Source organism: Kwoniella dendrophila, chromosome 5 (assembly GCF_036810415.1).
Source record: "Kwoniella dendrophila CBS 6074 chromosome 5, complete sequence".
Taxonomy (NCBI): Eukaryota; Fungi; Basidiomycota; class Tremellomycetes; order Tremellales; family Cryptococcaceae; genus Kwoniella; species Kwoniella dendrophila.
The window spans coordinates 1,672,161-1,694,467 of record NC_089480.1 but is presented as its reverse complement, the minus strand read 5'-3'; the positions used below and the strand labels follow the sequence as shown (position 1 = coordinate 1,694,467).

The window sequence follows — 22,307 nt, the reverse complement described above, 5'->3', positions numbered from 1 at the left end:
ACAATGCGAAAATTTGGACTTTTGTTGGTGGTGTGACAGAGAAAAAATCGATTGAAGAACTTCCATCTGTATTTTTTTGTTGTTTTAAATGTTTGTGATTTATTGGTTTCTTCCTCCACCTTCGGCGTCACTCCTCTTTACTACTTCCACTATTCAAATGACGTTCTGCTAAAAACAATTAATCTAAAATAAGGAACAATAGCGAAAAGGAGATAAATAATCATTAAAGCTAGAGTATATCTATAGAAAGAAAGGAAGAAAGAGAGGGGAGTGGCAAAGCCTTTTTATGGGTATAAAAAAGAAATGTCCTATCAACTTGATTGAGCGATAAGTAACTGATTGATATATTGTATATTTTGAAAAGGTATATTGTGATTGACTGGATATAAAAATCCGAAGTCAAAAGAAAAATGATTTTGAAGTTGATTTGCGCGGTAAGAAAAACATTGAAGCGCGCGATAGTTATAAACAGTAAACAATAATTTTAACTGACATCAGAAACGTGCGTCAAAAAAACTGTAAAGAAAGCAAGGAAGGAAGTGAAGGTGTTACAAAGAGAAAAAACAACAAGAAAGAATTGTGGGATGCTAATAAACGTTGTTGTGAGGAGAGTAAGACCAGTTGGACTCGAAGGAGTTGTCATTGTAATCAGGAAGACATCTCGTTCGTACTTCTCGAATCGGCCTATTTGTTATAAAAAACAATGTTGTCAGTGGTATATTCACCACTGAACAGCACTGATAGGTTTACCCCACCGTTTAGATGCGGATCCATAATTTCTATAATTCAAGTTGGATTTTTGAGATTCTTGAAGTGTTCTCGCTGTGTCGTATCTTGCCTTTTGAACGACATTAGTTCTTGGTTTAGTATAACCAACACTTTGAAAAGGTTTTGGTGTTGGTTTACTGAACGCATATGAATCTTGACAATCATGACATTTTCGACATTTATCTGATGCAGATGGAGGAGCGATCGGATAAAGGAAGTCGGAAGAATCCCATTCAATTGAACGATCAGATTTTGAAGTGGTTTGAGTCCATTCACTGTAAGTTCGTTGTCTTGATGGCGTCTCGAGTAAGTCAAGAGGAACATGGAATGGTTGGGTTGGCTGAGTAAATCCTAGAGAGTGACTATCGAATGAGGAAAGACTAGTATCGCTAGAATGAGAACCTGATCGTTTTAGCTCAGACATAGTAGGTAACCATTTCTTAGCTCCATCGTAGTCCAAGAACTCCTCGTCTTCATCTTCGTCTTCCAGTTCTTCACTTGCGTAATCATCATTAACCAAAGCATTTACATCTCTTTCGGCTCTTTCCATCTCGACATCAACTTCTAAATCTCGCATTTCTTGTTGAGAAATACCATATGTCCTGGCAAAACTTCCCCAATCTCTACTGATTGCTTGATCAGCTGCAGCAGGTAATTCATCTGAGGACATTCGTCGATCGTAAGCTGTTGAAGGTGAAATATCGAGAGGATCATCGAGTTCAACATTTCTAGCTTCGGTAACCATATCATCGATGAGGGGAGTGACAATGAGATCGACTTCATCCGGAATTGGTTTACTGACAAGGGCGGTGTAAAGCTTATTGACGTGGTCAACCCATGACGAAACGGGTACATGGAGTGAGAAGTGAAGATCGGCTAAAGCTATTCTTTCCATTCGGTCGAGTTGTTTGACAGGAATAGTTGTAACTTCACACCAAGACTTGGTTAAGAAAGAGTTATCATCTAACCATTTACCTGCTAACATGAGACCTAAAGTAGCTACTCTTCGTTCGACGGATTCTAATTCGTATGATCGATGTTCTCGCAAAAATTCCCGTAATTCAGCACCTTTTTTACCGTCTCCTTCGTGGAATCCGAGACCATGGAGGAACCATACAGCGGAAACCAAGGCAGTTGGAGAGATTGTCATCCGTTGAATGATGTCGAGAATGAAGTTGACAAGACTGGAACTTGGCTTGATAGCGTGAGCCCATGCGACATTGTAAGGGTCTCGAGGTTCGAGATCAGGTCTTCGTTGTTGAGATCTTCGAGGTACAGAAACAGGGGTGGCGGTCATTCCCATTCTACCCCAAGGTTTGGAATAGTCAGGCGGTGATCTACCAACTCGAAGCCAACCGTCCTTTTCTCTTCCACCCATGCCCCAAGTTTCCTCAGAAGCACCTCCAACACCAGGTCTGAAAGATCCAGGAGTACCTAAAAGACAGATAACTTGATTGGCGTACCAGACGGAGAAAGCAGCGTTGATAGTTTCGGCTGGAACCTCAGGAGCAGCAGGAGCGACATGGATTTGCTCTACATGACTGGTGGGATATCGATAAGTGTCATGAGGGGTGACAGGTCGTTCAGGTAATTGAACCAAACGAGGGTGTAGAACCGGAGCATGGAAGTCGGCTGGGTAAGCACGTCCCCACATACTAGCATGAGGTGGAGTCCAGACTGAATGCTGTTGGTTGTAACCTGCGGTACCTTGATGAATGTTGACATAATGTTCAGGTTCATAAGCGAACACATTGTTGTTACCTTGAGGTTGAACAGGCTCTGCTGGTTCCTGGAAAGCGCGATCGTAATGAAGGTAAGTTGATTGGTTCATAGCTTGGCCTCCGTAGTATTGAGAAGAATTAAAATCCTCGTTTGACCAGTCATCTGTAGGTCGAGCCAGAGTACTGGCTTCTGGAGGTACTGGAGGATAAGGTTGGCCATTAAATGACATTCGAGGGTATCGTTTGTGCAACATGAAATCGTCCTGTTGAAAGCGATTTGATTGTGAGGGATAGCGGAGGTGTATTAAATCCAGTATGAAAGGAGGGTTGGGAAGAGGAGTATTGATGGTCATGTTTGAGGAGGGATTATCAAGGGAGGGCAGAGCGGAATTGAGAGGAGACAAGGTTAGCGGATTTGAAGAAGACACGTTCATTCTTGCGTTTTCATGACTCACATCATAGTCCTCATCTTCAGTAACAGATTGAGCGTAATCGTAAGAAGGATAAGCGTCCTTATATGCTGCAGCCTCGACCGGTTTTCGTTGACCTCCATTGAGTAACTTCAAAAGCTCGGCATCGTTGTAGTCTGGCTCAGCGTCAAATGATCGACGATAATAATCGTCACGCCCGTTGGGCATGTCGAAGATGTAAGGCATGATGTCGATTAAGGGAGATAACCCCAAGCGACCCAGGGGCCGTGGTACAAGATCTCCTTTACGTGGAGAATGTACCGATAATAGTTGTGAAGACGGAAACGAAAGAGGTGATGGACGGCGGAGTAATTCTAGTCGTATTCGTGGTTGATTGTGATTGAGCGGCGGGTTTAGACTGAAGTAGCGATTCTAGAAGACCTATGTAGAGGTTTCTGTTGATATTATCTATTTCTAAGAATCGTTTTGGGGGGGGGGATGGTTCGTTGTTAATTTGGTTGAAAAAGCAAGGAGGAACACCAATGAAGGTGTGCAATATGTTGCGCTCGACTTGCTAAAACTGATAGTTGGGAGAAGGTGAAAACCTGTTTTGTCGATTTAAGATTGATTATTCAACGTTGAACGCAAAAAGGACCGTGCGTGAAAGTTGAACAATGACGACTTATTGATGAAGAAGATGTAGTCGAGACTAAAAAATATATGTAAAGAAGAAAGAAAGGAATTGATGAATTAATGGTGGCGATGACAATGGAATAACAATTGATCAGCCGAGGTTACCAAGCGTATTATAAAAATGAAAAACAAGGTTGGAAATTATTTTGTATGACTGCTCGGTCACTCGGTGAAATTACTATGAAAGGGAGTTAAGGCTCATATAAACATCAAACTTACGTTTTTTTTGTCTTACAGAAAAACAAAATATTCTTCTTCTATATCCTTATCGATCTAAAGATGATTCGAGTAGACTAGGTTTATTGTCAAGGAGAAGGGATGAAGGAAGTTTGATAAATTGGTTTTTTCTTCTTCTTTTTTTTGAGTAAATTGACCGGCACGTTTCTTGAAAAGATTCGTTGTTGTCAAAGATTCTTCTTTTGGCTGATTAGGTCAAAAGTTGAATAAAAGAAGAGAATGAAATCTATCTGTTTTGTTTTGTTTGACGGCAGAGGTAGAGTGACTTTCAGTTAAGTAAGCCTCTATATACCGTTTTTTAATGATTGAGTTGAAGGAAAGGGAAAGAAGAAGGAAACGAATAATGAATAATTATTCTAAACCTCATGCATGAAGGTTGGTTGGGTTGCGCGTGGTTGACGGTGATGGTTTACGCACCATACCATACAAACTACGCATACACTGTATTGTACTAGTACATGCATGTCATATCATCCATTCAAATCCTTTCCCTTAGCTTTCGTCATATAATTCAAACTCAACATGTCAGGAAAATACAAAAATTGCATCGGTAATATCTATTTTTAATGAATATCGCCGCAGAAAGTGGCATTCTACGCGTCAAAAACGCGTTTTTACAACATTACTCTGCATCAAAATGACGCATTTCCACACTCTTTTGATGCAAAACGCTGTCATGTTTTGAGCATCGATGAAACCGTTGCATATGACGTACTACATATTCAAGCTCGTCAATAGATAAAACAATCTTGTGGTTTATAAATAATCTCGATAAGATTACCTTAATTTGCACTTGATCAAGCTGAAGGGTGGAACGTCATTAAAGTTGAGCCAAGATAATTTCATGGACATTAATGTTTTTGCAACTGAGATCATCAGTTTACCTATCAAGCCAAAATTAAATTTTTCGCTTTGTATTTCTATGGTAGAATGGATTGAATCGATATACTCGTACATAGGGTATAGAATCGTCTATTGAGCAACAACGGACGTGATACTGTGTCATCGTTTTTATAGACGGACTGTATGATGTACTATCGTTATCAAGGTAGTTTCAAATGAGTAGAATCATTTCCATCACTTTACTATACCTATTTGTTTTGAAATTCTGGGATTTTGCATGTTATTGGTAGACAAAATTGATGGACGTCTCGCATCTTGACCAAATATAACGCACGACCCATCTTTCATGCATAGTAGGACTAGACGATATCTTCGAATTCCTCTGCTTTTGAGATACCGCCCACCTCCTCCCTATCTTTCCCCCATCCTTTCACTCTTCGCTTCTTCTTCGCCTCTCTAGCCAAAGAGAAGAGAAAAGATTCTTTAAAACCATCGCAAGATCTCCTCCAAAGGGTCTGCGCATAGATGTATACTGGTTGTGGCAGAATGATGTTCTTGGATATAGGACTAACATGTAACTTATGGGTTCGTACTGCAAGCACTTCCAAAACGAGCCAACAACTCAAGGATCTACTACTTTGAGTATACAGCAATTCCACTGTCAATTGTTCACTTTGCAAGCATTACGATCAATAGTAGTAGACAGCATCACTTCTCAATAGAGCTATATCAGATACGCTTGATCATACTCAACGCCGCAAGAAGGCATGTGGGGAATGACATATTACGAGATGAAATAACGATAATATCAGATAATCCGTTAACTTCGGGCTATATTGTTAGCAGAGGGATTTGATGGAATATTCCTTATTTTTGCCTTAAAGGGGGTTTTTCATATGTGAAAAGTAACATCTTACTAATCGTCGGCTAAGGTGTAAGAATGGCATTACAGGATATCGTATGATCTACAACTTTACCCTACCATACATTTAGAAGTCACCGAGAGACGAGCTACTTATTGGAACCACCCAGACCTATCTCATGACAATCATAGGATGTGAGCTGAATTACCATTCAGATCAATCTAGGCAGGAATCAGACGATCCCACTTATGGATGTTGTGCGGGTGGACTATAAGTTTTCTTCAGAGATGAAAATCTTTCAAATTTATGCGCTGACAAGAAGATGGAATAAGTTTTATATTCAGGGTATTTACTGGAAAATCAGGTACGTTTTATATAGTCTTTTTATCCCTTTTTTTTGTATTCCATATTCCGCGTTGATTAGGGAATAATAGACAAATTACTTACCGAAAACAAAAAGATGAAACGTAGGGGGTTTCATCTAACTTATATACATCATTTTTACATTGTCCTCGGTTTGGTTTGTCTTGATTCTTTCCTTCTGCGCGTACCTTTAGATAGCATAGCATAGATTAGTTGTATATTTTTTTCTCTCCATCATTTTCTTGTAACAATAGACAAAACGCAAATTCAAATTCTCTTTGAACATCGAAGACCATCATTGCTCTATTGTATCAGAACACAACTCGGAACACTTTGAGCAAAGCAAACCGGAAGAAAGAGGAGAAGAAGATATTCGGTTCGATCAATAGAATTTACTCTACACGATTAGTCGTATAAAATTCCAACTTTGAACATATCAACAACTATACCTAATTCTAAATGTTAGAATAACCTTCAAATAGAACTGGATTAGTTTCGCCAAGGGTTTGGTAGACAATATCCTCAGAGCAAGTTAGGAACAGTGCGTACAGTCATACACAACTTCAAACACACACAACTTTGTCTCAGCTTTGATCACCAAAGTAAACGCCTACCAGATATATAATTGATTAGTGATTGACAGGTCCTTCATCTTTTGCCAGAAACCTGACATATTTGTCATTCAATCTGAACTCGTATGCTATAAGATTTGCAAAAGTACGAATAGCATCAGGATCCTTAGAAATATCATCTCGTCTTGGAGCAAAGCGGAGTAGACGACAACTACCCAACTGTGAGTTTGAAAAACAGCCCATGTGATTTCGATTATAGTGATTGAGTGTTGACAGGTGTATCATATGCTTACTTTACCCTTGTTGATTTTTAGCTTTCTAGAAAAATTACGGTTGCTAGGGAGAATAACTTAATTGCAGGATCAGAGAAGCACTAAGGACTGATTAACAATTCCAAGTGAGCTTTAGTTAACATCGTAGAATCTTCTTTCGATGCTTAGACCCACCTTATCCCTTCAAACCTGCTCATGAAACCTTAAACGAAGGCTATGTTCGACTGACTGATCTAATCTTTATAGTTACTAGCGATTTATCCTGTTCTCTTCCGCTCATCGCGGACCTTCATTAAGAGCGCTCTGTTCGCCAAAAGGACGTTTTAGCATACAACTCTGGAGGTGTGATCCGCTGCACTGTTCATTCACGGCCAGTGAACTTAGTGTTTGAAACACACCAACGAGGCTCAAATTCCCGTCTAACATCAGAATAGGGTTACGAAAGGAAAACTCCACAAACAATACTTTTGGTGTAAATCATATTTGATACATCACATATACATCAGATCAGCCAAATAAATCAATAATCCCCACTTGAATTTTAATCATCATCTTCCTTTTACAACCAAAGAAGCTCTCCATCAGAAAAAAACACATACATTTCATCTCATACTCTTCTTGATTTACAGAATCACACTATCACCTAAATCGTCTTTACAATCTTTTCTGTGATATAACAGCTTTTGGACCTTCCTCAATATTCTTGACATCGTTTGGCTTCTTCCAGCATATTAGCCCGACATCTATATATAGGTGTAAGCACAACCATCCCCATACAACACCTCTACCTTTCATTATCCATCCACAACAAATCCATCATCATGTCGAATTCCTCCAACTCTCACTTGATGAAGACCACCAAGAGAGGTCGACCGTTTGTCAAGGTGAGCTAGTGATTATGTAGTGTATAAATGTCATAGCTGATTGATTAATGCAGGATACACACGATCTCTTCTGTACACTTGTTGTATCATTGGAGTTTGAAACCCATCGAAATTTCTTCAAATCATATCCAAGCAGTTTCACAACGTAAGTCAAGGTAACGACTAGGCCTTATAGAATATGGTGGCGTTATACTGACTCTGATTTTAGTGATGATGCATGTTCCAACCTTTCCTCCCTTAAATTCTCTCAATCGCAACGGGCCGCCGATCCCAAAGACCCCACGCGTATCATTACCACAACAACGACAACGACGTTTTCCATGTCAAGAGAAATGGCAAAAGCGATATGTCAACATTTCATGGATTCACATTTGATTGAAAACGCTACTGATCTTGATAGTTTACATTTCAAAGATCGTGGTATATATATGTTAACCGCCAAAGGATTACATATCTTAGAAAGATTTGTAACCAAAAATGGTATTTCAGCTGATCATTTGATTAAAATATTTTCAACGCAACCTATCTGTATGAAATTGTTGCATTTAGAAAGAAGATCAGTTGATGATGAAATAATTATAACCAGAGGTGTAATTGAAGTTCTATTTAGAAGATTCGCAGGTAGAGAACCAAATATAAGTAAAATGAGTGATGATGAAATTCAAGCACATTATAATTCAAGATTTTATATGAAGACTCCACCTTTACCTCAAGGTGAAAGATTCGAAAGATCAGATGGTATGATAGTTAGAAGATTCGCTTCTGCATTAGGTGAAAAGAAAAATTCTGCTCAAGATGATTATCAGTTCTCCGCTCAAATGGCTGTTGATTGGATTCTAGATTATACTTCCGCTACAGGTACTGATGAAGCAGCTGAAATTCTTGGTCAGTTTGTTAGATATGGTTTCATTACGCTAGTTAGTGATAAAGGTAAAAACAAAGACAACAGTTTCGTTGTTACTGTAAGACAAGGTGGCGCAGGTGGTGGTGCAGGTGCAGCTTTGGTATGTTGGCTAAAAGTATACGGAAGTCTGGATATCCTGCTAATATTGTTGTCTCCCTACAGCAAGAAGCAGAATATCGAGCAACTGAAAGAGCTATTTATAAATTTACCAAAGAAGGTATAACAGTTGCTAAATGGTTTGATCAATCGAAAGGAGGATCATCACTTGGTAATGCAAATGCATCCAAACCAAATTTACATTCGCAAGAATCACAAACATCATTGTCTTCTAATTCCGCAAATAAAGGTAGATCATCCAGTGAGAATGTCAGTAGTAACGGGCAGATACAAAGAAGAAATTCAATGTCAGATAGATTAAGAGCAGACTTTGATATTTCTGGTGTACCTGGTGGGGATAACCATGTAAAAGATTCACACACAGCAAGATTGAAACAGATTTTAGAAGAACCTGCTCTGAGAAGTTTGTTCCGAGAATTCCTCAGAGCCAATTTCTGCGAAGAAAATTTGTCGTTCTGGTTAGATGTCCAAGATTTTAAGAGAAGATTTCAAACTACTTCTTCTGCCATAGCTACACCCGGTTCAACAGCAAATACTGGGAAGACAGGTAATGGCAATAGTAAAACTACAGGTCATGCAGCGATGGAAAAGCATCAACAGGATTTAATCGCTATGGCTTTTGTCATTTACAATAGTAAGGTTACGTCTGTCAACTCCACTCTGATAGTAGATCTAGAAGGGCTGAAGCTAATGTACACCTTACTATTTTCTAGCTTACCTTGCTCCCGCATCGCCATGTGAATTGAATATTGATCATACTTTAAGAGCAGAATTGATCGGTTACATGAATCAAATAACGGCAGATAAAGATGCAGGTGTTAAAGGGCGTATAGAACCTGGTATTGGAAATACATTACATGCAAGTCAGTTACAAACTATGGTAAAGTTGTATGAAAGAATTCAAGTTTATATATTCAGATTAATGGCTACTGATTCAGTACCTAAAGTAAGTTTCTTTTTTCCTTTCATATGTCTATGTATGGATGACCTCTGACTAATGAATGGTTTTAGTTTTGTAAAACTGAAAGATTCCTCAATTTGATGTCAACTTTTTTTGAATGGACTGAAAAAGGTGAACCAACGAATAATTCAGGAGCGGATGGTAATAATTCATCAAATGGATTAAATGGATTAGAAAATAAAGCAGCTGGATTATCAATAGATGCGAAAAGAGCTATGGCATTAAGTGTTGAAGATCATCAACCTTCACCTACAAGAGCTTATTTAACGATATCCCAAGTGAGTGACAAATCATTCTCTTGCCTAGTATGAGTATTTTAAGCTGATAATATTTATAGGCTGCAAACGAGAAACAAGCTGCTTTACTCAAGGCTCAACAACAACAAGGTCATTAAGATCTATACAAGTGGCCTCTAACTAACGATTCCCATTCGAGTCATGTCATACGCTGGGCAGGTTTCCCGGCCGGTAAGATTTGCCATATAATAACCTAAACCTATAACGATATCATAATTAGATTATAATCACAATAGCACTACGAATATACGATTAGATAGAGATGTTGAATTGTGCTATGCGTTATATTTCATAGGAGAATGAATATGTCCTTTTTCCAATTATATCGATTCATACATTTCAATCCAAAGTATCAGAACTCCATCTATTTGATACTATCATTGTCATCTTCTAGTTCTTCAAATTCAATTGATGTCAACTACTGTACAAGATTTGATTTACCTCTTTCAGGCAAAGGGAACAAATGTCCTTTTTTGGTATATAATTTACTTGCTTCTTTTAATTTATTTACAATTTCTTTTGTACTAAATATACTATTCAATTGTTGTTTTGTAGGTGGCCATGAAGCATTTTCCCAAGATCTTTGATTTAGAGGTACACCTAATCTATCTAAAGATTCTTTTGATTTTTCAGGAATAATAGGTTCTAATAATATAGAAGAAATTCTTAATGTATGATAAGAATATATAATTGCTTTTGTACCATCTTCAGAAGACCATGGTTTTAAATTTGTGAATAGTTTGTTTGTCTGTAGGAAGGGGGGACGAGCGAGGGCATCAGCATATTTTTAACTTGGTTCTTTCTTTTCAGTCACTTTAGGGTATTATTAGTTAACTACTAATATCAATAGGAGGAACGGGATTTATCCCAAAAAAATGATTGATAGGATGAAATAGAGAAAAATTAAAGCAACAACTTACAGCTGAAATTACATCCATAACACTACTACAAGCTCCACTAATATTATAATTTTCCATTTTCAGTTCAAATTCATCCTTCAAATTAGTCAATAAACTATCTAATTCTTCATCTTTATCTTTTGATTCAGATGATTTTAAATCTAATTCTCTGATAGCCTTTTTCAACATTTTGGTACCTGATATACGTGATAGTAAATTACCAAATTGATCTGCTAAGATTCTATAATGTACTTCAACTTGATCAGGCGCGTAATCTAATTTCGATTACAATGTTTATACTCAAAGTCAATACATTGTCTATTAGTCTATATTCTTGGCCACTCACCCGCATCATCGGTCAAACTTCCGCCAACTCTCATTAAATACCATCTCACACCATCAACACTCCAATCTCTCATTGCTTGAATTGGATCAACTACATTTCCTTTTGATTTTGACATTTTCGATTTACCCATTGTCCAATGTGCATGACTTATTACCCTTTTAGGTGGTGATAGATCAGCTGAAGTTAATAAAGCCGGCCAATGAATTGCGTGGAATCTAACAACATTGCATGTAAGCATTAAGTCCCCCAGTGACCAAAATTTATATATACAATATACAATGATGATAATGGTTTTACTCACTTGGTTATGTCTTTTCCTACTACGTGAACATCCGCTGGCCATCCATTTTGCTCATTTGGATATCCAACAACAGTCAAGTAGTTTATCAAAGCATCTACCCAGACGTAGATTGATTGATCAGGATCAGAAGGTACAGGTATACCCCATTTCACTCTTGATTTAGGTCTAGATACAGATAGATCTTCAAGATTGGCTAATTGAGATATTAAGTGTTGTTTTACGGAGGGTGGATGTACAGCTAAAAACCAAAGGACAATGGGAAAAATTGTTATGTCAATCATATTCTTCGTGTCTATATAAAAAGCTATACCTCACGCTCCAATTCGACTTGATAATTGACTTACATTCAGGTTTGGATAACCATTCTTTCAACCAATTTCTATAAGAAGATAATTTAAATTTCCAATTCGTTTCTTCTTCCCAAACCACTTCATTCCCACTTTCAATAGCTATCATTACACCATCAGGTTCTCTTTTAGTTACTTGTGAGGCTGCGTAGAATGATTCATCCGATATCGAATACCATCCTGAATGTGTTCCTTTATATATATCTCCTTTAGCAACGAGTTTTTTCTGTATAGAGTTGAGATAGAAATTGTCAACTCTGTCACATTATTTTCTAAAAGTCCGAAAATTCGAAATCGAATTTCTTCTGCTCTTACACAACTCACCCAAAAATATTCAACAGCTTTATAATGTCTATCTTCCGTTGTCCTTATGAAATCAGTATTTGATGCATTTGCTAATTTAGCTAAATCCTAATTCATACAGAAAAAAGGCCGCACGTTAACCCCTGTAGAAAATATGTTTAGTAAAAGATACATCTCAGCTCACCCTGAACCTTTCAGACACATCATCACAAAATTCTTGTTCACCTATACCTTTGGCTTTAGCAGCTTGTTGAATTTTCATACCGTGTTCATCAGTTCCTGTAGCAAATATAACTTTCCTATCTGGATGTCTCAAGCTCGAGAATCTAGCTAATACACCTGCTAGCAGTAAAGAATGTAAATGGCCGATATGAGGAGCTGAAATTGCTATTATTAGCCTAATTGATCTCCTTGAACGTTTTATTAGCTGTTCGATGACATACAGGCATTAACATAGAAAATGGGTGTTGTAACGTAAAATGGTTTAGATGACGAAGGTTCTCCAGGAGGTGTGAATAAAGATGGCAGACGAGATGTTGAGGCTTCTGGCGATGTCGAGTAGGACTGAAATTGAGTTCGGCTTGAATTGAGTATAGGTCGAACAGCTAAGATGGGTTGAAATGTTCGAGGTCGACAAGTGGATAGTAAACGGGGAACGTGCCGTCGCATTCTGTCTGTGTCAGATTTCTTCAAGGTACAGGATAGACGCAGAGTACCCCTCCTGGATTTGAATATGAGTTATTTTTGTGGTCTGGAGCTGTATTCAAGATGCTAACGACATCGAAATATCATAGCATCTCATTTGTTGTTGTTAACGCTACACGGAACATTTCGAAAGCCAAGAGTGGAGGGTTCAAGTGAAGCTTTAAGCAACATTTGTTGCCACGTGGTATGATATAGTGGCCGCGCCGAGATAGATAGAACAACTTTGTACAGTTACGAATCCCATAAAATATACTGTAGAGTAGGTATAACCCGATCGATCCCATTTTGTGGAATACTACTTCAACTCATCCATCTATTTATTCTTATATACACATCAACACAACTCATCTTTACTGACTTATTAGTAGCCCAAGAAAGCGAGAGCAACAATGAATAGATCGGGTGGTGAAGCATTCGCTAAATTAGCACAACAATTGAATAGAGCTAGATTACAAGCTAGCGGCGGTGGTAGAGGAGGTTCATCAGGTGGTGGTGGACAATTCCCAGGTGGTGGAAAAGGTTTATTTGCAGGTGGTGGTGCAATTGGTTTATTAGTTGCTGGTGGTATCGCTTTGAATTATAGTATTTTTAATGGTACGTCAAAAATTTTAGCCTTTTCTTCGACTTTTGGAAGATGTAAGAAACTGATCTCAAACTCATGATGCCAATAAATAGTTGATGGTGGTCATCGAGCAATCAAATACTCAAGAATTCAAGGTATCAGACCTGATATCTATCCTGAAGGTACACACTTAGTGGTATGTTTAGCTTTTCAATCGGTGTCTATTTTCCCAACGACATGGCGGCAAAGCTGACAGGAATAAAATCGGTTTGATATAGCTACCATGGCTTGAAACACCTATCATTTACGATGTTAGAGCTAAGCCAAGAAATATCGCTTCATTGACTGGTACTAAAGATTTACAAATGGTTAGTGATATCATCATCACTGTTCTTGACCGATCGACTGACGGAATGTGTTGAAATATGTGATATAGGTAAATATCACTTGTAGAGTATTGTCAAGACCATCGCAAACTGATCTTCCAACGATGTAAGTTATCAAATTAATCATCTTGCCACCTAACAATCTTCATCTTTCCACGGATGATAGCTTTGTCTATATAGCCATGCTATATATTCACTAAGAGATGTATACTAATCTTAAACCTTTTTGCCATTATATTTTCTCTTTTCTTAGCTATCGAGAACTCGGTACAGATTATGATGAAAGGGTATTACCATCAATTGTTAATGAAGTTTTAAAATCAGTTGTTGCACAATTTAACGCATCACAATTAATTACACAAAGAGAAATGGTTTCAAGATTAGTTAGAGAAAATTTAACTAGAAGAGCAAGAAGATTTAATTTAATTTTAGATGATGTTTCAATTACACATGTAGCATTTTCACCTGAATTTACACATGCTGTTGAAGCAAAACAAGTCGCACAACAAATTGCACAAAGAGCTGCTTTCTTGGTTGATCAAGCTATTCAAGAAAAACAATCAATTATAGTTAGAGCTCAAGGTGAAGCTAGATCAGCTGAATTAATTGGTGAGGCCGTTAGAACAAATAAAGGTTTCTTACAATTAAGAAGATTAGAAGCTGCAAGAGAAATTGCAGGTACTTTGGCTCAATCAGGTAATAAAGTTATGTTAGATGCAAAGAGTTTATTGTTAAATGGTGAGTTTTGTATTTCCATGTTGCAATCAAGAATAATCCAAATATTCTTGGAACAGACTGAACTGATGATTCAATCTTACTTTCACTTATAGTTGCCGATGAAGATGTAATCAACTCTTCTTCTCAAAAGAAATAAACATATAAAGCAAAGATAAAAAGGGGTTCTCGATATGGATATAATTGATTTCATAGTTGAATGACATGCAGTAAACATCTCAGCATAAAATCACACACTGCATCATTCGTTTTGATCTATCAATTGAGCTGTTATGGGGTGCTTTTTGACCAGTGAAGTTGTGGATTTAATTGGATTCGACTCTCTCATCCTAATATCGTTTTGCTAGGTGGTCGAATAGTCAAGAAAATCAATTGAACCTGATCTATGTGCTGTGGCATCAACCATGATGAATATCTGCAGCAATATTGTTATTATCATGTTAAATTTCCGATTCACTCATTCCATTCCACTGATTCTTTCGCTGGATGTTGTGCAACATTCAGCAATATACTTCACGCCTCAGTCGATATCTGTCAATCACAACACCTACCCTGATGGATCGTCTTAATGCAAAGGAGATTGCTAACCATATGTTATTCATGTCTTAGTTCAGCTAAAGCCCCTTAGAGGTAAATGTCATTACACGGTATGAAACAATTGCAAGAAACATGATAAAAATGCATTTTGACAATCACAAAACAACCAAAAATATCAATCAATTTCAAGTTCAAGTTACTAGGTACGATGCTAACTACTACAAAAATAGACTTTTACTTCTTCTTCTTCTTCTTTCTTCTAGCTCGACTGGGACAAAATAGCCATTATACTGATAAACTCATATTTACCATCTCTTTTCACCATCCCAAGCATCATAGAATTTCTTTAAATCTTCAACATCTTCCTTTGAACCTAAGAATACAGGACATCTACCATGTATATTTTTAGGTTCAACATCTAAAATTCTTTGTGTACCTGTTGTAGCTAAACCACCTGCTTGTTCAGTTAAGAATGACATTGGGAATGCTTCATATAACATTCTCAATTTACCATCTTTACTCTTTTTATCATCAGGATAACCGAAAATACCACCATAAAGTAATGTTCTATGTACATCAGCAACCATTGAACCGATATATCTTGCAGAATATGGTTTACCATTAGCTGGGTATTTGATACTTTCAAGGTATTTGTTTGTTGGTTCGTAGAAATGTAAAGAGTTTCCTTCGTTGAATGAATAGATTTTACCTCTTGATGGGATTTTAATGTCTGGATGGGTTAAGATGAATTCTCCTAAGGCCTATGATCGGATAAAATATCAGTCTTCAGGTTTTGCGAAGATATCGATATCGAGGAACATAAGAATCCTATATTGAAAGTTACAACTCACCTCATCAAGAGTGAAACCATCGACACCTTGACCGGTAGAAAGAACCAGATTACATGATGAACCGTACCTATAAATCGGGATTAGTCAACGCGTCCAGTATCATTCGCTGCTGAGATACTATAATGCACTTACATGGTGTAACCAGCGGCCACCAAGTTTTTACCTGGTTTCAACACATCGGCAACTGAGGCTTTCGATGGGTCGGCCTGTTGTTACGTATAAGTAATTAGCGGTGTTGTTCGGCCAGGGAAATGCAGCTGGAGCAGAAATAACAACTTACAACTTTGTAGATACCGAAGATGGTACCGACGTTTACACCTGCATCGATATTTGATGAACCATCAAGAGGATCAAATACAACGGCGCTGTAAGAGTAGAGAAAAACCATGATCGATCAGTACAAAGAAAACCTTTCATTATTTGTCTTTTCCGGGAGCACCAAATGGGAAGCTGGTATAGCCTCAATTTGTCCATTGTCCGTATAGTATAGACACGGAAGAAACGCAAAACTTACTAAGTACCTTTTGATCCACCGACGATAATAGCTTCATCAACTTCTTCAGAAACCATTACAGAACATTTTCCTGAAGCTTGTAAAGCATTTACCATGATATCATTTGATAAAACATCTAATTTTTTTTGATCTTCACCTTGTACATTTGATGCACCTGCTAAACCTACTAAATTAATTAATCTTGCTTTTCTTACATTAGAAGCGATATATTTTGATGTTACCTATGATTTTTTTGAAATATTTGGCTTATCAGCTTCTGATATTCACAATATTTTCCTTCTTTTTATCGAAGCAAAGCAGATATAATCATTTGCAACGACGAAAAAACTCACTTGGATAGCAATTAACAACATTGTTAAATCACCTGAAGCTTCTTCACCTAAAGCTCTTTGTCTTGATAAAATATGTCTAGTCAAAGTGATTAAATCAGTTGTGGGTGGTTCTAAATCAGCACCGAGTGTAGCTTGAGGAGCAGCCATTTTGTATAAATGTTTCTGTTTGGGTTTTGTTTTGGTTGAAGATGTAAAAGGGTAAAGGTTTTTGTACTAAAATTGATATGATCAAGATAATATGGATTCTTGATTCCGTTATTAGTTGTAAGCTTGTAATTGATTGTCTGTCTGAGAGAGAAAAAGATTGAAAGAAAAAAAGAAAGGAAAGAAGATTAAAGAAATTTCAACGGAAAAGAGTGAAATATAAAGCGGAAAAAGATCCATCCATAGCTATGGCATAGCACCTAGTAGTAAATGATTCGCAATCTATACATCTATACATCTACTACTACTACCGCATATACGTCTGATACCTTTGGTGGAACGGACCGATCAATAATATATTCCATTGTTGTGGTGGACATAACCGTACGTCACTTTAAATGCCTATCTCAGGATATCCTTTGGGTTTACCCTTTGTTGTGCCCTACCACTATATCCTCTGATCCCGGCCCGTTGACCGATAAACCGTTCCAACCGTTCAACCGTATATCGCATACCGCGGTAGTCCGCAATATCCCTTATCAGCTATCTCACCATTTCAATTTAGTCTTAAATCGGCATAAATCGGATCCTGAATCATTACCCCGTTATGATGTATTTCTTGGGTTTTAGCTTAGGAATTTTCATCTTTTACAGAGTGTTGTAAACGAGATGATAATATATCAAAGGCCTTTGCGATATCTTTTACAAGAGAGTCCTATGCATGCTTTGTTCTGTTGTGTATGTATATATATGACATGACTTCATTGCAACTTTTGAGATACTGCGATGCCCTTCATACCCCTACCTTCCCCTCAATATTTTACCCTACACTAACCTTAAATTTACTCATCCTTAAATGCGGATGCATCTAGAATAATTTATCAAGAAACGTCATTAGCAGCTATTCAAACATCGTTAAACGAACAATTTACAGCCTGACATCTTAGGAGAATATATAATAAAGAGGGGAACAGATATTCCCACTTGTGGAGACCCATAAAAGAGAAACTCACCTATCACATCATCTACCCTCAAAATCATTCTTACTACTTGAGTAGCTAATAAGAATTGTTGTCGTTTAGAGATCAATGGATCGTATACATGTTGTGTTTTCATATCTGTGAGAAAGGATGACATTAGCACAGTATATAAGATGACCAGTGTATTAAGACGAAAGAAGAGAAGAAATGCAACTGTGAGGGGAATCTCGCTAACTCACCATTTTCGCCTTTACCAAGACAATCAATACCTAATCTAGGGTTACCTTCTGTGACTTGTCTAGATTTCACATCTGCCAAAGTATCAATAGGTGAGAGACCAGAATTTTCAGCTAAAGCAAGTGGAATAGCATCAAGGGCTTTTGAGAATGCTCGCATGGCGTATTGTTCGATTGAGGGGATCTGTAGAGTATAAATCGGTATGTTAGCCAAATCAAATATGCAAAGGCATCATAATACACTCACCTCATCGGCTTTCTTGGATACAGCGATAGAAGCACAAATTTCTGCTGCTCCACCTCCATATACTACTCGGTTGTCTTTAACAAGATTTCGAACTACACAAATAGCATCATGTAATGCTCGTTTTGCTTCATCAATGATCTAAGGATTACAATCCCAGTCAGCCTGATATTGTCAGTAGCCGAGAGAATACTAAAACTCACCATCTTGTTACTTCCTCTGACGAAAACGGTAACAGCTCTTGTATTTGCACATTCTTCAATCACCAACATTTTATCTCTTGTAGTACCGAATGTAAGTTCCCGAACGAGACCAGCTCGACCAAGCTTATCAGCAGAAAGATCTTCGAACCGAGGTACAATTCGTCCATTGGTAGCGATGGCAATGAGCTATAAGAAAAACACATGAAATGAGTTTTGAGAACTCCAAGATTGACTCTTCGATAAAGACCACTCACCTCGATTTCTGGTCCACCAACCCATCTTACAGCCGGCAACTCGTTTTGCATGAGCAAATGATTTGCTTCGTCATCGAAACCCCATTGACAAATGACAAGGTTTGCACCTGTATCTTTTACCCTGTAAGAGTATCGAGATAAATCAGCGCTGTAAATAGGTTGTATGCTTTCCCCCTTCTACCCGCCTTGCTCCCACGTAGTTTGTGCTTCTTTCCGGTCTCTACCTTGCAATATTCCTCAAACCATTTCCACATATACAAGAAAATACGAGTAGAATGAAGATAGCAAACTTACATTTTAATCATATCTAAGAATTTTTCTTTTTCATATTCTCTTAATTTTTTATATTCTTCAACAGATTCAATATCCAACTTGTGTTTAGTTTTTGGTCTTGGTGGTTCAAATGGACAAGTTAATATAGCTATTTTAGCATCTTTAACTATTGATGGCATTTGTGGATGTGACATATCTTTATCAACAACAACACCTTTAACTAATGATGTGTCTTCTAAACTACCACCAACTTTACCATCAACTTTAATTAATTCAAAATCAACATCACGTCTAACTAAATCTGCTACTGATAATACTGCATCTACAGCTATATTAGCGAATTTATCATGTGCTATTGAGACGCTAGATAATGTTGCGGAATACAATGATTAGCTAAGATCATTTTTACAGGTAGACTGATTACATAGAGAAACACCCACATTTTACTTCCTAAACTTGTTTTAGCAGTTTTAAGTAAATTTGTTGTATCTTCTTTACTGAATTCGATCTGAAAAATGATTGAAAGTTAGCGATGCCCTTTTTTTCAGAACCATATTACAAGTCCAATATTTGACCATCACTCACTTTATCAGCTACTCTATCTAATTCTTGTATAGCAACTTCACAAGCTTTTTCGTAACCATCCGCAATTCTTATAGGATGAATACCTCTATCTAATAAATCTAAAGCAGATGAAAGTAAAGCCCCAGCGAGAACTAGAAAAACGAAATTCGTTGGTATATATAAGCCATCTCATATTAAACATTCCAACAAAATATAAAAAGAACTGAATCATTCAACTCACCTACAACACCAGTTGTACCATCACCAATTTCATCATCTTGTGATTTTGAAACTTCAACTAATAATTTTGCAATTTGATGTTCAACTTCCATTTGACCTAAGATCGTTGCACCATCATTTGTTACTGTTATATCTCCATCAGGTGAAATAAGGATTTTATCGAGACCTGTATATATAATGGGATAAGAGTCAGAATTTCATTCTATGTATTGCCTGAAATAGTCTGTATAGTCTTATCTTCGCTATAGAAGTGAAAACTCAGCCTTACCTCTTGGTCCAAGTGATGATTTGATAATATTAGTAACTAAATAGACAGTACCAAATATCAGTATTTCGACGATGATATCTATGTTCATCTATCACGTTGAATCACTGACCAGCTCGAGCAGCAAGGATATGACTCTACAATACAATAGTGATAAGTCAGCTAGTGCTTTACGAAACGCAATTGCCCATCTAGCTCACTCTTATAGCTTCTAATCCATGTGTTCTAACTTTCTTTCCTTGTTCACTAAGATGAACAAAGTATGATGATCAGCTGAATTGTCCCAGAGCATAAGCAGTTGAAAGGAAAATGAGTTAAGCCTACCGAACAATGATGAAAGGTCTACCATTCTATATTCGTTTTGATGTCAGAGTCAATTAGAATCAGCATTTCAACATTAATCAGCTAAAAACTGGGACATTTGAACCCATTAAAAGAGGTCATTGAATAAAGTGTAACATACCTCATCTTGAGCGTAAACAGCTTGTCCAGGATCTATTTGACCTACAGACATTTTGAATTTCTTTGTGTATTTAGGTAGATATTATAATAACAAGAAATAACTATTCGAGTCTATCTATTTTGTATCCCATAGAACGCGAAGTAATATTTTGGAAATTAAGAAATATAATGTAGAAATGCACGATTATCTTCTACGAGTGACCACGCGCTTTGACCGTGACTTAGGCACACCAAGCCAGGATAGTTTTGAGATTTAGGCGAGCTTACAACGAGGTTAGCTGAGGAGGATAACAAAAGGTGGAGGTGGATCAACAAAAATAAATGACTGGAAATTATGTTGATGCATATCAATGTATATTGTTTGAGTTCATTCAAACGCAAGGTATTCGACATACATAAAGCCACAATTCCAGCTAAACACAATGGTTAGCGCTACCAGTAATCTGAAGGGGAAGGGGAAGGAGAAGGAAATGGTGAATAATAAGAATAACACAACGGGATCCCGGATAGAACCTGCGAAACCCAAAGGATTTAACCCAAATGAACCGTATAGAATGAGAGTGACTTCAGGTGGATCAATCTCATCTTATGTTGAATTTGCTGTAAGATTTTTACATGTAAGTATCGATTGTTTACATCATGGTTTATAAATGAATGGAATTTGCTATACTGACATATTTACGACAAATATGAATAGGATAATCCACATACACCATTAGTTTTACATACTTTATCACCTACTAACACATCTGCAAATGACAATATAAATGCAGAAGCTGGACCATCGAAATCTACCAATAATAACAACAAATACTCGACAACATTCTTACAATGTACAACTACAATACCAAGATTGATATCTGCAGTTGAAATTATCAAAAGAACTTATTTATCTGAATTACGTTCCGCATCGTTATTACAAAGTAATAGGAACAGGAATAACAAGGAAAAAAATATAAAAATTAGAATGAGTAAAGGTATTTGGCAATATACTGAAACTAATCTTTACAATCCTCCTGCTGTAAATGAGAAAAATGGTAGTTTGATAGAAGAAAATAGTTTGGAAAGGGTTTTAGGTGGGAAAACAAAGTAAGTATTCCAGTATCCCACTATACGCAATATTTCCTATTTTCTGTTCAAACTCCGTACTCTGAGGATTTCGGCTTATGTATACCTTCCAATCCCACCACTTTGTGTTATAGACCAAAAATGATACATCATCCATATTTAACAATAACATTATCTACTAAACCATTAGATGATATATTGAATAAGAGAAATGTAACTGAACAATATATCTTGGTTAAAAAGAAAACTAGATGTATGAAAGGAGGTAAAAGTAAATTGAATCTGGATCAAGATGAACAAGAGAATGCGGAAGTCGAAGATGGAATGGAGGTTGACAACAATAAAAAAAAATTGAAATCTATCGTTAATGCAGAAACTCGAAAGGATAAATCGAATACAACAGTTAATAATGCACCAGAGGTTTCAACGAAACTCAATTCTACAGGAGGAGGTACCAAGAGAAGTTCGGATAATGAACAAGATAAAGATAGAATAGGTAAAAAACGCAAAGTTACATCAAACGAAGCAGTAAAGAAGAAAGGGTAAAACTGAATCATATATGTCTGACATAACAAATTCATCACCCCAGCTTATGGGAACTGATCAACCAGTTAGTCATCAGCCATTATACGTGTACCATATAGTCATATTG

General features: G+C 37.1%; 7 protein-coding genes across 7 annotated transcripts; 3 read left to right on the top strand and 4 right to left on the bottom strand.

Moving 5' to 3' along the window:
* Positions 1 to 721: 721 nt before the first annotated feature.
* On the bottom strand, positions 722 to 3,145 carry L201_004457 (uncharacterized protein; the record flags this gene model as incomplete). The annotated part of the gene is made up of 2 exons (XM_066220199.1): positions 722 to 2,752; positions 2,945 to 3,145. The coding sequence occupies 2 exons, from the start codon at positions 3,143 to 3,145 to the stop codon at positions 722 to 724; spliced, it is 2,232 nt and encodes a 743-aa protein (XP_066076296.1).
* Positions 3,146 to 7,563: 4,418 nt separating this feature from the next.
* Positions 7,564 to 10,002, top strand: L201_004456 (uncharacterized protein; the record flags this gene model as incomplete). The annotated part of the gene is made up of 7 exons (XM_066220198.1): positions 7,564 to 7,626; positions 7,680 to 7,771; positions 7,835 to 8,630; positions 8,693 to 9,281; positions 9,361 to 9,593; positions 9,659 to 9,886; positions 9,946 to 10,002. 7 exons carry the CDS (start codon positions 7,564 to 7,566, stop codon positions 10,000 to 10,002), a joined length of 2,058 nt encoding a protein of 685 aa, XP_066076295.1.
* Positions 10,003 to 10,322: 320 nt separating this feature from the next.
* Positions 10,323 to 12,769, bottom strand: L201_004455 (methionine-tRNA ligase; the record flags this gene model as incomplete). Its single annotated transcript, XM_066220197.1, has 8 exons — positions 10,323 to 10,652; positions 10,825 to 11,078; positions 11,150 to 11,364; positions 11,451 to 11,688; positions 11,795 to 12,023; positions 12,122 to 12,208; positions 12,285 to 12,478; positions 12,544 to 12,769. The coding sequence occupies 8 exons, from the start codon at positions 12,767 to 12,769 to the stop codon at positions 10,323 to 10,325; spliced, it is 1,773 nt and encodes a 590-aa protein (XP_066076294.1).
* Positions 12,770 to 13,194: 425 nt separating this feature from the next.
* On the top strand, positions 13,195 to 14,627 carry L201_004454 (prohibitin-2; the record flags this gene model as incomplete). The annotated part of the gene is made up of 6 exons (XM_066220196.1): positions 13,195 to 13,399; positions 13,481 to 13,563; positions 13,646 to 13,735; positions 13,804 to 13,859; positions 14,007 to 14,491; positions 14,584 to 14,627. 6 exons carry the CDS (start codon positions 13,195 to 13,197, stop codon positions 14,625 to 14,627), a joined length of 963 nt encoding a protein of 320 aa, XP_066076293.1.
* Positions 14,628 to 15,330: 703 nt separating this feature from the next.
* On the bottom strand, positions 15,331 to 16,869 carry L201_004453 (uncharacterized protein; the record flags this gene model as incomplete). The annotated part of the gene is made up of 6 exons (XM_066220195.1): positions 15,331 to 15,786; positions 15,877 to 15,943; positions 16,009 to 16,082; positions 16,157 to 16,241; positions 16,391 to 16,611; positions 16,723 to 16,869. 6 exons carry the CDS (start codon positions 16,867 to 16,869, stop codon positions 15,331 to 15,333), a joined length of 1,050 nt encoding a protein of 349 aa, XP_066076292.1.
* Positions 16,870 to 17,708: 839 nt separating this feature from the next.
* L201_004452 (T-complex protein 1 subunit epsilon) lies at positions 17,709 to 20,639 on the bottom strand (the record flags this gene model as incomplete). The annotated part of the gene is made up of 15 exons (XM_066220194.1): positions 17,709 to 17,734; positions 17,880 to 17,984; positions 18,086 to 18,266; positions 18,330 to 18,467; positions 18,530 to 18,715; positions 18,784 to 18,904; positions 19,078 to 19,419; positions 19,497 to 19,564; positions 19,642 to 19,772; positions 19,862 to 20,026; positions 20,129 to 20,164; positions 20,238 to 20,262; positions 20,326 to 20,371; positions 20,450 to 20,475; positions 20,589 to 20,639. 15 exons carry the CDS (start codon positions 20,637 to 20,639, stop codon positions 17,709 to 17,711), a joined length of 1,647 nt encoding a protein of 548 aa, XP_066076291.1.
* Positions 20,640 to 21,009: 370 nt separating this feature from the next.
* Positions 21,010 to 22,201, top strand: L201_004451 (uncharacterized protein; the record flags this gene model as incomplete). Its single annotated transcript, XM_066220193.1, has 3 exons — positions 21,010 to 21,204; positions 21,285 to 21,676; positions 21,790 to 22,201. 3 exons carry the CDS (start codon positions 21,010 to 21,012, stop codon positions 22,199 to 22,201), a joined length of 999 nt encoding a protein of 332 aa, XP_066076290.1.
* Positions 22,202 to 22,307: the final 106 nt, after the last annotated feature.